This window comes from Schistocerca piceifrons, chromosome X (genome assembly GCF_021461385.2).
Source record: "Schistocerca piceifrons isolate TAMUIC-IGC-003096 chromosome X, iqSchPice1.1, whole genome shotgun sequence".
NCBI classification, from domain to species: domain Eukaryota; kingdom Metazoa; phylum Arthropoda; class Insecta; order Orthoptera; family Acrididae; genus Schistocerca; species Schistocerca piceifrons.
Genome location: NC_060149.1, coordinates 292700023 through 292712177, shown reverse-complemented (window position 1 = coordinate 292712177; position 12155 = coordinate 292700023). Strand labels below are relative to the sequence as shown.

General features: G+C 41.9%; 1 protein-coding gene across 1 annotated transcript in view; it reads left to right on the top strand.

Moving 5' to 3' along the window:
- LOC124721111 overlaps positions 1-12155 on the top strand; it is a 335377-nt gene that overhangs the window by 130826 nt on the left and 192396 nt on the right. Inside the window, exon 8 of the mRNA XM_047245929.1 lies at positions 7431-7588. Within this exon, the coding sequence (XP_047101885.1) occupies positions 7431-7588 (158 nt within the window). The remainder of the gene's footprint in view (positions 1-7430; positions 7589-12155) is intronic.

The window sequence follows — 12155 nt, the reverse complement described above, 5'->3', positions numbered from 1 at the left end:
GCAGCCTATACGGTCGCAGAACCGTCTGAGGCTCTGAGACCCTCCACTCGGCTCTGTACCAGAGGTCCGCAATTGGACCTGTCAGCTATGCTGCAAATGGTCAGCTCTGCTTTCATCTTGCAAGCAAGACTAGCAGCTTTTACCACTTCTGTTACCCGCTCGAAACCAGAGAGGATCTCTTCTGATTCAAAGTGACACACATCATTGGTACCGACGTGAGCAACCAGCTGCAGTTGGCAGCACCTTATGCTCTTCATGGCATCTGGGAGGGCCCTTTCCACATCTGGAATGACTCCACCCATTATGCACACGGAGTGCAGATTGGTTTTCTTACCCTTCTTGTCAACCAAGTCCTTAAGGGTCCCCATAACGCCCCTAACATTGGAGCTCCCAACTATCAGTAATCCCACCCTCTGTGGTTGCCCGGATCTTGCAGGCCGAGTGGTTTCCTCTGAAACAGGAGAGGCAACAGCATCTTGCTCAGTGACAGTGTCAGCCACAGATAGCACCTGGTACCTGTTTATCAGACAAACCGGGGGAAGCCTTATGTGCAGCCGCCTGGGAAGTCTTTCGCTGCCTGCCTGCTTCGCCCTTGGGCGAAGGTGAGGGATCGACCACAGGTGAGGGGTCAGCCTCAGTGCGAGCAGTAACTGGTTTGGCCACTGGTGAGGACCGATCGGAGGACTCGGACGTGCTGGATGTCCATTGGATCCCCACAGCCAGCCCACAACAGTGATTCCCATCCACTGCAGCCTCAAGCTGTGTAACCGAAGCCGTCACAGCCTGAAGCTGAGAGTGAAGTGTCACCAACTCTGCTTGCATCCGCACACAACAATCGCAGTCCCTGTCCATACTAAAGACCATGGAAAACTAAACTATGCAGATAAATGGACTATCGGCATGTGCTGCGCAACTCTACTGTAGACCCTGACGGAAATGCACGAACTGTGTCTAGTAATACGCAGATATACAAAAACCTAACTACCGAAGCACTCAGGTGAAACAAAAAATTTTTCCTGATTAGGAACTTGTAATGTGTCACAAAATAAGTTTACTTTCCGACACAAACAAAAACGCGACAACTGTGGCTGTTAGATATTAAATTTACATGCAGAAACTTAAGAAACTAAACTATTAAAGCACACAGATGATACAATAAAGTTCACTCCTGATTAGGAATTCGTAAATGTCACAAAAGCGTTTACTTCCCTGTTGCTGCGTCTGTTTCAGTCGGCTACTGCTGCCTGACGACTGAACAGACAGGGTTTATTCACCCGGAGACCTACAAGGTGCATTCCACTGACCCCTGGTCACAGGAGAGCCTGTAAAGCCTGGTGTCAAGAACACAGTACATGGTCATTGGAACAGTGGTCCCAGGTTATGTTCACTGACGTGTCCAGATATAGTCGGAACAGTGATTCTCGCTGGGTTTTCATCTAGCATGAACCAGGAACCAGACACCAACCCGTTAATGTCCTTGAAATGGACCTGTATGGGGAGGTCGTGGTTCAATTGTGTTGGGTGGGATTATGATTGGTGCATGTACGCCCCTGCATGTTTTCGACAGGGGAACTGTAACAGGTTAGGTGTATCGGGATGTCACTTTGCACCAGTGTGTCCGCCTTTTCAGGGGTGCAGTGGGTCCCACCTTCCTCCTGATGGCTGATAATGCACGGCCTCACCGAGCTGCCATCGTGGAGGAGTGCCTTGAAACAGAAGATATCAGGCAAATGGCCTGCCTGTTCTCCAGACCTAAACCCCATCGAGCAAGTCTGTTATGCTCTTGGTCGACGTATCGCTGTATGTCTTCAAACCCCTAGGACACTTCAGGAGCTCCGACAGGCACTGGTGCAAGAATGGGAAGCTATACCCCAGCAGCTGCTCGACCACCTGATCCAGAGTATGCCAACCTGTTGTGCGGCCTGTGTACGTGTGCATGGTGACCATATCCCATATTGATGTTGGGGTACGTGCTCAGGAAACAGTGGCGTTTTGTAGCACATGTGTTTCGGGACGGTTTTCTCAACTTACCACCAATACCGTGGACTTACAGATCTGTTTTGTGTGTGTTCCCTATGCGCCTATGCGGTTAGTGCCAGTTTTGTGTAGTGCATGTTGTGTGACACCACATTCTGCAATTATCCTTAATTTATGAGCATGAGTGTATATGGTGCCCATAGTTGGGTTTGACCTGCCATTTCTTTTCCAAATTTTACAGAAGTGCGGATAGTGCAAGAAAGGTTGCCTAACATTGTGTATATTTCACATTTGTGTCTTTCTCACTCTGAACTCTTCCTTCCTTATAGTGTACGTATTCTCTCTGTTATAATTTTGCAAAGCCATAGTTTGGTTGTAGATTTATGGTAGCTGTGCTATATGTAGCTCTGCATGACCATCCTTGTACTCTCTCCCTAATGTGGACATTAGTGACAGTAGCATATAGTACAAGCCCTGCCTCCGACCTCTCTGCAGATACTGACTATCCATTGCTCATGATGTGACACGAATATAAGTTGTTGTCAGGCTCACAGCCTCCAGCCTTTAATCTTCTTGCTCGACCATCAGTAGACAATGTGTATGTAAATCACAGCAGAGTAACAAGGTTGTTTGGAGTTAGAACAAAGGAACAACTTTCAGACTTTGGTGTTATGGTTCTAAATGTTTTTGCATTGGTTTGGAGCAAGTGCCCAAGTTAATTTGAAGTTTAACAAAGTACAATAAATATTGTGCACCAGATTTTATTTTTAAATAATCGTTTTATGAATTTTTAGATGATACTGAAATTTAACAGTTGTTTAAAGTGGTCTAAGCAGGGGAATACTGTCAAATGCTCTGTGCTTCCCCTTGGCAGTGTCCAATGAATTTAAAAGAATCCCTAAGGGCTCTACAGACGATTCAACAAATTTATCTAGCAGACAGTGGTACAATGCCTAAAAGTCACTCGTCACATACTACATCTTTAGGGGTAAGCAGTATCATTCTATTGGGTACTAAGCCACATTGGAATCTAAGAAAATGAGCAAACTGACATGGACATAAAGTATGCTTGTAACAAAATAATGTACCGCCTCGTACAATTTCCTTGAGTGCAGTCACCTCATCGTTGAGGATGACAGTCGTGTGTTAGTGGGAGAATGAGCAGCTGAGGATACACAGTTACAAAATAAGGCTGGTGAAGCCAACAGTTTTGCCAAAATGAACAGTTTGTCACACAAATGAAAATAAGCGGTTTTAACGCAACTGAGAGTAGGGCTTTTTTCACTTACACACGTGCACTTCCTCCAGAGGGAGAACGCACCACTGTGTGGTGCTTCTGGCATGCTAATGTTGGTGCACAACATTTTACTTGATTGGATTACTGTATTTTTCAGCTAATTCGTGCTTACTTAATATTCTATGTCATAATGGTATTGTAGTTTCATGAAGCATGAGGAAACGTGCATGTAGTTGTGCAAACACCACTGTGATTTTTTACTATCCAGTTTAATATATTAATACGCAACTGTTGTTTGTGTTTCCATTGCTAGACAGTGTCTAAAGCTTCTAATGTGTTTCCATGGGTCATTGTCCCAAGAAGATTGCGTGCAGCCCCTCCTGCCGGAGGTTCGAGTCCTCCCTCGGACACGAGTGTGTGTGTTGTTCTTAGCTAAAGTTAGTCCAACTTAGTTTAAGTACTGTGTAAGTCTAGGGACTGATGACCTCAGCAGTTTGGTCCCTTAGGAATTCACACACATTTGAACACTGTGTGAAAGGAGAAGCTGTCTGTCTTACTAAATGCTACATGCATACATATTCATTAAGGTATAGCATCCTCACTGCAAGGTTGGATGACTATAAGCCAGGATGGTGCAAGCGAGTGGTAGAGCTGAGGTGGGAGCCCAGAAGGCTCCAGAGAAAGGCAACTGCAAATGTAACAATCTTTATTGGCACTCTGAACTGCCTGATACACTGGGTCAGTGGCTGGCTGGCTGCCTGCATGCCCCACAGTGCTGACACAGATACTCCACCGAGCGCCGACATCCTTGATACGTAAGCTAGTTGCATGGTCTCCTCACCAGTGGCATGTACTTGATGATCACATATCTACTACTGGTGTGGGCAATTCCCTGCTGCATCATTGCAAGGGATGCCCACTGCGATGATATTCCCATCCTGCAATGGAGGACGATGACTGGTGTGCACGGGATTTCACCCCCGGTCCCCCTGCACAGGTGTCGGCTGTCCTGCTGGAGATTACATTTGATGGCCAGCTGTCCTCTGGCACTGAGTCTGGGTGAGATTTAGTGGTTAGAGCATAGAGTTGTTGCGCTGCTGTGGCTGTGAACGAGTGACTTCTGCTGGCAGGTCCATGTGGTGTCCTTGTTCAGCACAGCCCCACTGTCTTGTTGAGCACCATTACAAAAATTTCCAGTATTTGTAGTTGGCAGCCACATATTCTAAAACACCACTGTCATTGTGGAAATTTGTCTTGCTGCTCACTGCACTAGTCTGTGCCATTGCACACGCTAACTTGCCTCACAACATTGAATTGGCCTTGTTGAATTATTACAGTGACATCTTGCGCTTGTTTGCTGTTAGTGCTGCTGCAGTACACCACTCTGGTTTCCACTGTTATGCCCATATATGGTTGGCATGCTACAAAGGGCTCTGATAATCAGGGTGCAAGTGCCAGAATGAGATTTTCGCTCTGCAGCGGAGTGTGCGCTGATATGAAACTTCCTGGCAGATTAAAACTGTGTGCCCGACCGAGACTCGAACTCAGGACCTTTGCCTTTCGCGGGCAAGTGCTCTACCATCTGAGCTACTGAAGCACGGCTCACGCCCGGCCCTCACAGATTCACTTCTGCCAGTATCTCGTCTCCAAGGGTGCAAGTGCCTTGAAACCATCATCATCCTCTGGTATATTGAAGAAAATGTACTTCAATGCTACAGTTTCTATCAGACTTTGTAAAGATAGGTCAAAATTGAGAACTGAAAGTACCGGGGCTCAAATCTTGTATGACCATCCAGATATGAGTGTTTCATTGTTTCTCTAATACACTATAGATGAAAGGTGGGATAGTTCCCTGTAACAGCTCATAACCAATTTCCTTTCCCATATTCACTCAATTTGATCTCGTGAACTGTCTCCAGTGGCTTCTTCCTTTTCTTTCTAGAACTGAAAATAGTGTTTGTTGAGAAGATTTTGTATCATCAAAACTCTTGTCAGCATCTCTAGAGGAAGATGGCAGCTCCTTAATTTGGGAAAAAGAAAGTAGAATAATATTGGAACATATATAAGCCACATTCATTTTGTGGATGACATTAAAACTATTTGTGTGTAGTGCAGATAAACTTCAACAATGAATGGAAAAACTTTATAATGCAAATTTGAAAATAGACCTGAAAATAGACTATAATCAGACTAAGACAAAGTATAACCAACATATTGAAAATAAAGTAGCACATATTGACAATGAACTTATAGAACTAGTTGACGATCCCTGTATTTAGAGCAGTTCAAGACAATGATGGGATGGGAAACAATAAAAGGGGGAAGAAAAACAGAAGATTAAAAATAGCCTATAGTGCTTCTGGTAACTGAAATCTTCCAGAGTATCTGAAAAGGAAATTCTATCATCAGTGTATACTATGAGGTTTGACGTATCGGAATGAGACATGGAAAATCATTCGAAAACTGAGGCTTGCTCTTTGAACAAAACATATTTATGTTTGTAATTATTGGAAGAGAAAGCACAACAAACTAATGGATCAGGAAGCATACAGGAGTGGAAAAGTAATAATCATAGCAATGAAAATGAAACAGAGTTGAGTAACATTGTAGGCAGGCAGATGGATGGCAGGTGAACCAAGAAAGTTCTTTGCTGAATCCCAAGAGATGGCAACTGGTCGGACAATGACCTAATTGATTATAGCCATGGATGCATATGGCTGAAGATGGTAACACATGGAGAACCATTGTAAAAGCTATTGTCCATTAGTATTGAAGCATAGGGAATTAATGCTCTCAGAGCTGGTAGTATGTTGTTTGGATAATTTTCATTTTCCCCTAGTGAGAAGTGAATCTTTAATACACAGTGGTAATGGGCATCTCTGCTGTAAGAAATTTGTGCTCCTTAGAAAATTGTTGAGAGTGTGAGGAAGTTAGCTAAAGGGAATTGTGTACAAGGTATAATCCCTGGTTTTTTTTTCCGTGGAGTAAGATTTGCTGATGACTTTGTGTCTAACTTAAAGCTGATAGGAGAGGATGATTTAGTCTGTAATATAACATGATTAATTGCAAGTCCCTCAGTATGTCTCAAAAAGTGCAACAAAAATGTAACCAAGTAATCCAGAATGAGATTTTCACTCTGCAGTGGAGTGTGCGCTGATATGAAACTTCCTGGCAGATTAAAACTGTGTGCCCGACCGAGACTCGAACTCGGGACCTTTGCCTTTCGCGGGCAAGTGCTCTACCATCTGAGCTACCGAAGCACGACTCACGCCTGGTACTCACAGCTTCACTTCTGCCAGTATCTCGTCTCCTACCTTCCAAACTTTACAGAAGCTCTCCAGCCATGTCTCCGCTATATCCTTTCTTTCAGGAGTGCTAGTTCTGCAAGGTTCGCAGGAGAGCTTCTGTAAAGTTTGGAAGGTATGAGACGAGATACTGGCAGAAGTGAAGCTGTGAGCACCGGGCGTGAGTCGTGCTTTGGTAGCTCAGATGGTAGAGCACTTGGCCGCGAAAGGCAAAGGTCCCGAGTTCGAGTCTCGGTCGGGCACACAGTTTTAATCTGCCAGGAAGTTTCATAACCAAGTAATGGTTGTTGAGAAGAGTATTTGCTTCATCTAAGGCTTGTTTCTACTCCTTGGTTGATTTTGTATGTCAACAAAAGAAACTGCATGCCACTTGTTGCTGCCACCTAATGGCTTATGTAGTAACCCCATATCACAACCATGTTGACAACCTACGTTTCTGTCCACATTGAAATGACTGACCTTGTCCTATTTGAGTGATGCAGGATAAGCTGGAAAATATTCATTGGAGAATTTTCTATACACACGCTATTGTGTGCATTTACTTCACAATAAATCTCAACAGTTCAAAGTGTTTAAGCTTCTAATTCAGCAAAATAGGAGTTGTGTGCACCAAGTCGGTCCTCTTCCCTATGCTCATAAATCTGACAGAAAAAAGTTCTCAATGGAAAATTCTTTATAAAAATGTGATTATTAATTTTAGTAAGTACAAATTAATAGGTATAACAGTTCATGTTGTATTTAATTCAGCTTCATTTGTTATTAAGACTAAATTAAGTTATAAAATTTATTACCTTCACTACTCCAGATTAATATATTATCTTTTTGTACACTTGTCCAGAAATATTTTTTCTTCTTCATAATTTAGTCTCATTTGTAGAACCTGTTGTATTTTATTTCATTTTAACTCTCAGGAACACCAGAATTCATGGCTCCAGAAATGTATGAGGAACATTACGATGAAAGTGTTGATGTGTATGCATTTGGAATGTGTATGCTGGAAATGGCCACATCAGAATACCCTTATTCTGAATGCAATGGACCTGCTCAGATTTATAAGAAAGTGATTAGTGTAAGTAGTGATCAGATATTACATTCTGTAATGATATAAATGTGAAAGTCCATTCCAATAAGCATGCGGCAAGGTTAGATTATAAACTCATGATGAGTTATATTTATCTCAACAATAGATTAACAACAGTGTAGGAAAAAGCAGATTGATACTTAGCTTAAAGAATGCACGTGAAGTTGCATACAGGCACAATTAAAAGACACTTACATAAAGCTTTTGGCCACAGCTTTCATCAGTAAAACACGCGCGCGCGCGCGCGCACACACACACACACACACACACACACACACACACACACACACACACAAAAAGCAAGCACACCTCATGCACACACAACCACCAACTCCAGCATCTCGGGCCAGAATGCCGGATCTATTGGATCCACCAATGCATTTAAGAACAGTAAAATTGTAAACCTTTACACAGTCACCACAGACTTCGAAAATGTATAGAATATTGATACCTTGAACAGATTTCACATTAATTGGTGGGTATTCTCTGTAATTTACAGGGTGTAGTTGCATCATAGAGGTGCCACACAAATTCTTTTTAGTGTAAAATGTTGAGAATTGTTTACTGGAGAATCCTGATTGTAATACTAAAAACGATATCAGTAAAGAGAACAACTCATTGTGTACCTGAGTTGTTATAGGCAAAACTGGATTGTGTAGTGGTTAAGATGCTGAAAGGCATGCTGAAGAAGCTAGGCTGTGCTCCTCATCCAGCCATACCGATTTAGAAGTTTCAAAGATTCTGTAAATCACTTAAGTCGAAGCTAGAGATGGTTCCTTTGAAAATGTCGGGGCCGACCGATTTCCTCCTCAGTCTTTGTGCTATCAGCATGTGAGCTCTGTCTCTAATTACCTTGTTGTCAACAGGACATTCATCCTTTTGAAACAAGAAAGGGAATGAATCTCTCTGCTAATAAACTTGCATTCCTCTTTAGTGTATGTAATTCTTCTTCATTGGATGTGAATCTCCTCCAGAGGATGCAGGCCTCCTTCAGTGTGAGTGACTCTTTTCTCCATGCTGTGCAACTCAGTCCCACTGCAACCCCAAATACTTCTCCCCTCCTCCACTCCAACCCCTACCCATTCTGAACCCTATCCCAAACCTACCACAACCCACACCTACATCCACAACTTCCACTCATCAACCTCACCTCCCACCCCCTCTATTGCTTCCAATACTATTTCAAAATCCCCCTACCTTTCCACAAATTGCCATTGCCATTCCATGAACCAGCACTGCCCCTGCCAGGACCTCCTTCCTGCCCTTCTTCAGGACCCCCCCCCCCCCCCCCCCCCAAAACTTCCTCCTCAGGACCGTGTCTGCCACTCGTGGAACCCTGTTTCCCTTGTCTGGAGTTGGGTCTGTAGCCTATACTGCACACAGATGATTGACAATTTCACAGCTGATTTTACTTTGTACATTTATTACAGCCTCAGAACAGAAAATTAAATTTTCGCAAAAAATAGTAATAACAGGATTTGAAATGTGGTGAAGCCAAAAGTAGTCATGACATGGTTGTCCACCATCACTTCCCCGCTCTTAGGTGGCCCGCATCAACTCATCCTCATTCAGCTGACCTTTTCTCAGACTCACTGTCCTTGCCATTCCTCAGCCTTCTGCCTTATTTGATGTGACCCTCCATGAATTCCTCTCTTGTTCCTACCGTTTCATCTTGGATTATCACTTTCACCCTATGTCCTCAATTATTTGTTGGATGTATTCAAACTCCATGTTCCCATACAATTTTTACTCTCTGCAGCTCCCTCTAGTACCATGGAAGTTATTCCCTGGTGTCTTAACACATGTTCAATCATCCTTTCCCATATTCTTAGCAATGTTCTCCATACACACCTTCCTAGACTGATTTTGTAGAAAACCATGTCATTCCTTTATCAGTCCACCTAATTTTCAACATCCTTGTATAGTGCCACATCTCAAATGCTTTGATTTTTTTTCCCAACAGGTTATGATTAACGGCTATGCTCCAAATAATTGTTCACAGAAAGTTCTTCCTCAATGTGAAGTGTATGTTTGGCACTAGCAGGCTTCTCTTGGCCAGGAATGTGCTCTTTGTCTAATCTGCTTTTAATATCGTCCTCCTCTCATCTGTCACAAGTTATTTTACTTATAAAATACCAGAATTCCGTAACTATGTCTACTTCATGGTCACTAATTGTAATGCTAAAGTTTACCATTAATTTCATTTCTATTGCTGCCTGTTACTTTAGTCTTTCTTCTGGTTCACTTTCAATCCACAGTGAGCACTCAGTAGATTTCTTATTCCATTCAAGAAGTCCTACAGTTCTTCACTTTCATCTAGGATAGCAATGTCATCAGTGAATCTTATCATTGACATCCTTTCACCCTTACTTCTAAACTCACTCTTCAGCATTTCTTTTATTTCTGTCATTGCTTCTTTGATGTACAGACTGAATAGCATGGGTAAAAGACTGCATCCTCATTTACACCCATTTTAATTCCAGCACTTTGTTCTTGATCTTAAAGTATTTATTTCAGTCTTGCGTCCATTATCAGTCACATCATCAGAAATGCTTCTCTGCTACCTTAATTTTCTTTAAGTCAGACTGATCATTATGAAACATATCCTCAATTTTCTTCTCCACTTGCGGCGGGTCGGGGTTTAATTTCTCGTATCTACTTGTCATCGTCACTATGCAGGCTGCAAATTAAAATTCACCTACCTCAGAATGGCATCTGCTCAATGTCCCTTCATTTGGCGATGTAGATACTTACAAGATGATGTAAAAGCAGTGTTGATAAAAAACACAACCTAATATTTACAATTACTGAGGTCGCGCACCTTTAGCTCTGAAAGAAAGTTCTGTAGAAATACTGTCATCCAGTTTTATCGGGCAGTAAGAAAATGGATTGGCTTCTGGAAAATAATGTCTGAAATTTCCACACAATAATGTTTGTTTTGTCCTTGATAACCAAAGAAAAGCTACTATTCAGTCCATATTTAAACTATTGGCTATTTCCTTCCAGTTCACGATTCATACACACATTTCACATGCACAGCAGCCAGAAATCTGCCCAAACCTGACCCAGATTAAACAACTTTTTCACAGTCATTAATTTCACCACTAATATGAGTTATTACAGTTGGTCGTTCTTCTGGATATCTAAAAAAGAAACTGCTCGCCAAAAATGCTCAGTAGATGAATACTGAAACATGCCATGCAGATTCTATGAAGGCCAATATTTTGCATGCAAATACCTGTCGAACAGATTAAGTTAAAACCTCTGAAATTTCACCAAGCAGTCCTCAACAACAACTGCTATTGACTTGGCTCACCAATAACTCAAACACTAGGTTATTCTTCATCTTACACATTATTTTCACTGGCACTAGTAACATGACCATCCACGTTCAAAACTAGCAAGCGACTTGCTTCTTCCAGCCTCACTCTTGGTATCACTATCAGGTAACAAGTGGGAACAGTCTCAAGTCTGATTGGCTGACCATACTGACTGCCAATCGGAATACTCTCTTGTGATCATACTCACGCCAAAACTGGTCTGCACCAATCCTTATACACAGACGCATTTGCGTCGATCTGACGTACAAATATTATAGTAATGTTTAATAAATGAAAAAGAGAAGACAATAATTCTGGAAATATTCTTTAGATACGGATTTTACTCCAGCTGACTTTATGGCTGCTCTGTTACAATAGCAATCACACCTAGATATGCGTCATCAGCAAAGTGGGTAAATCCCCTAAGATCATTTTACAATGACAGGCTTGTATAACTCTTGCACGTTACTTAAGACACTATATAATGCAATATTGAAATTTGATGAATGTCCCACATACACACTCTCATTTACTAACAGGCTCACATAACACATAATACAATAAATATTGATTTTAATAGTTCTTTCTGAAGTTATCCTAGATTTCATACTACAAAAATTGTAAGGTATTTTAAATTTTTAAATTAAATTTCAATTAAATAATTCTGTACCCTGATACTTCAGGTGAGAATTTCAATTGACGACCAAAAAATGTCATATATGTTCCCGGGTGAATTTCCTTTCTTAAGTGTAGTTTTTCTAACTTTAAAGTAAATTTTTCTATCTCTGAAAATATGCCCACTAGAAAGCTGAGATTTTCACACCACCTTTCTATTAATAACAAAGTGCAGTATACAAATTTTGAAATTGATTACAGAAAAACTACTATCCTTTAGATAGATTCTTATAGGTGGTGAATGTACGCGTTCAATAAGAGACAATGAATAACTTTCCCATGGCAGGCAGTGACAGATGCATGTATGTCTCCCAGGTAGACCACTAGATATCAGCCCACGAAGTTACATACAGTAAGCTATCCTAAAACAAAAGTTCTCTCGGAACAACTTGCGACGCTACACAATCTTCTGTATATTGTTCTTGTCTGGTACTTGGATGCATGTGCTGTTAAGCTGCTTGTGCAATAGTTCCAGCACTGTCTGCCCTTCCTGTGTTCTGGAATGCATTGCTGTTCTCCCTTCCCACCAACCCTAAAAGTCTATTCTCTCTGCAGTTTAT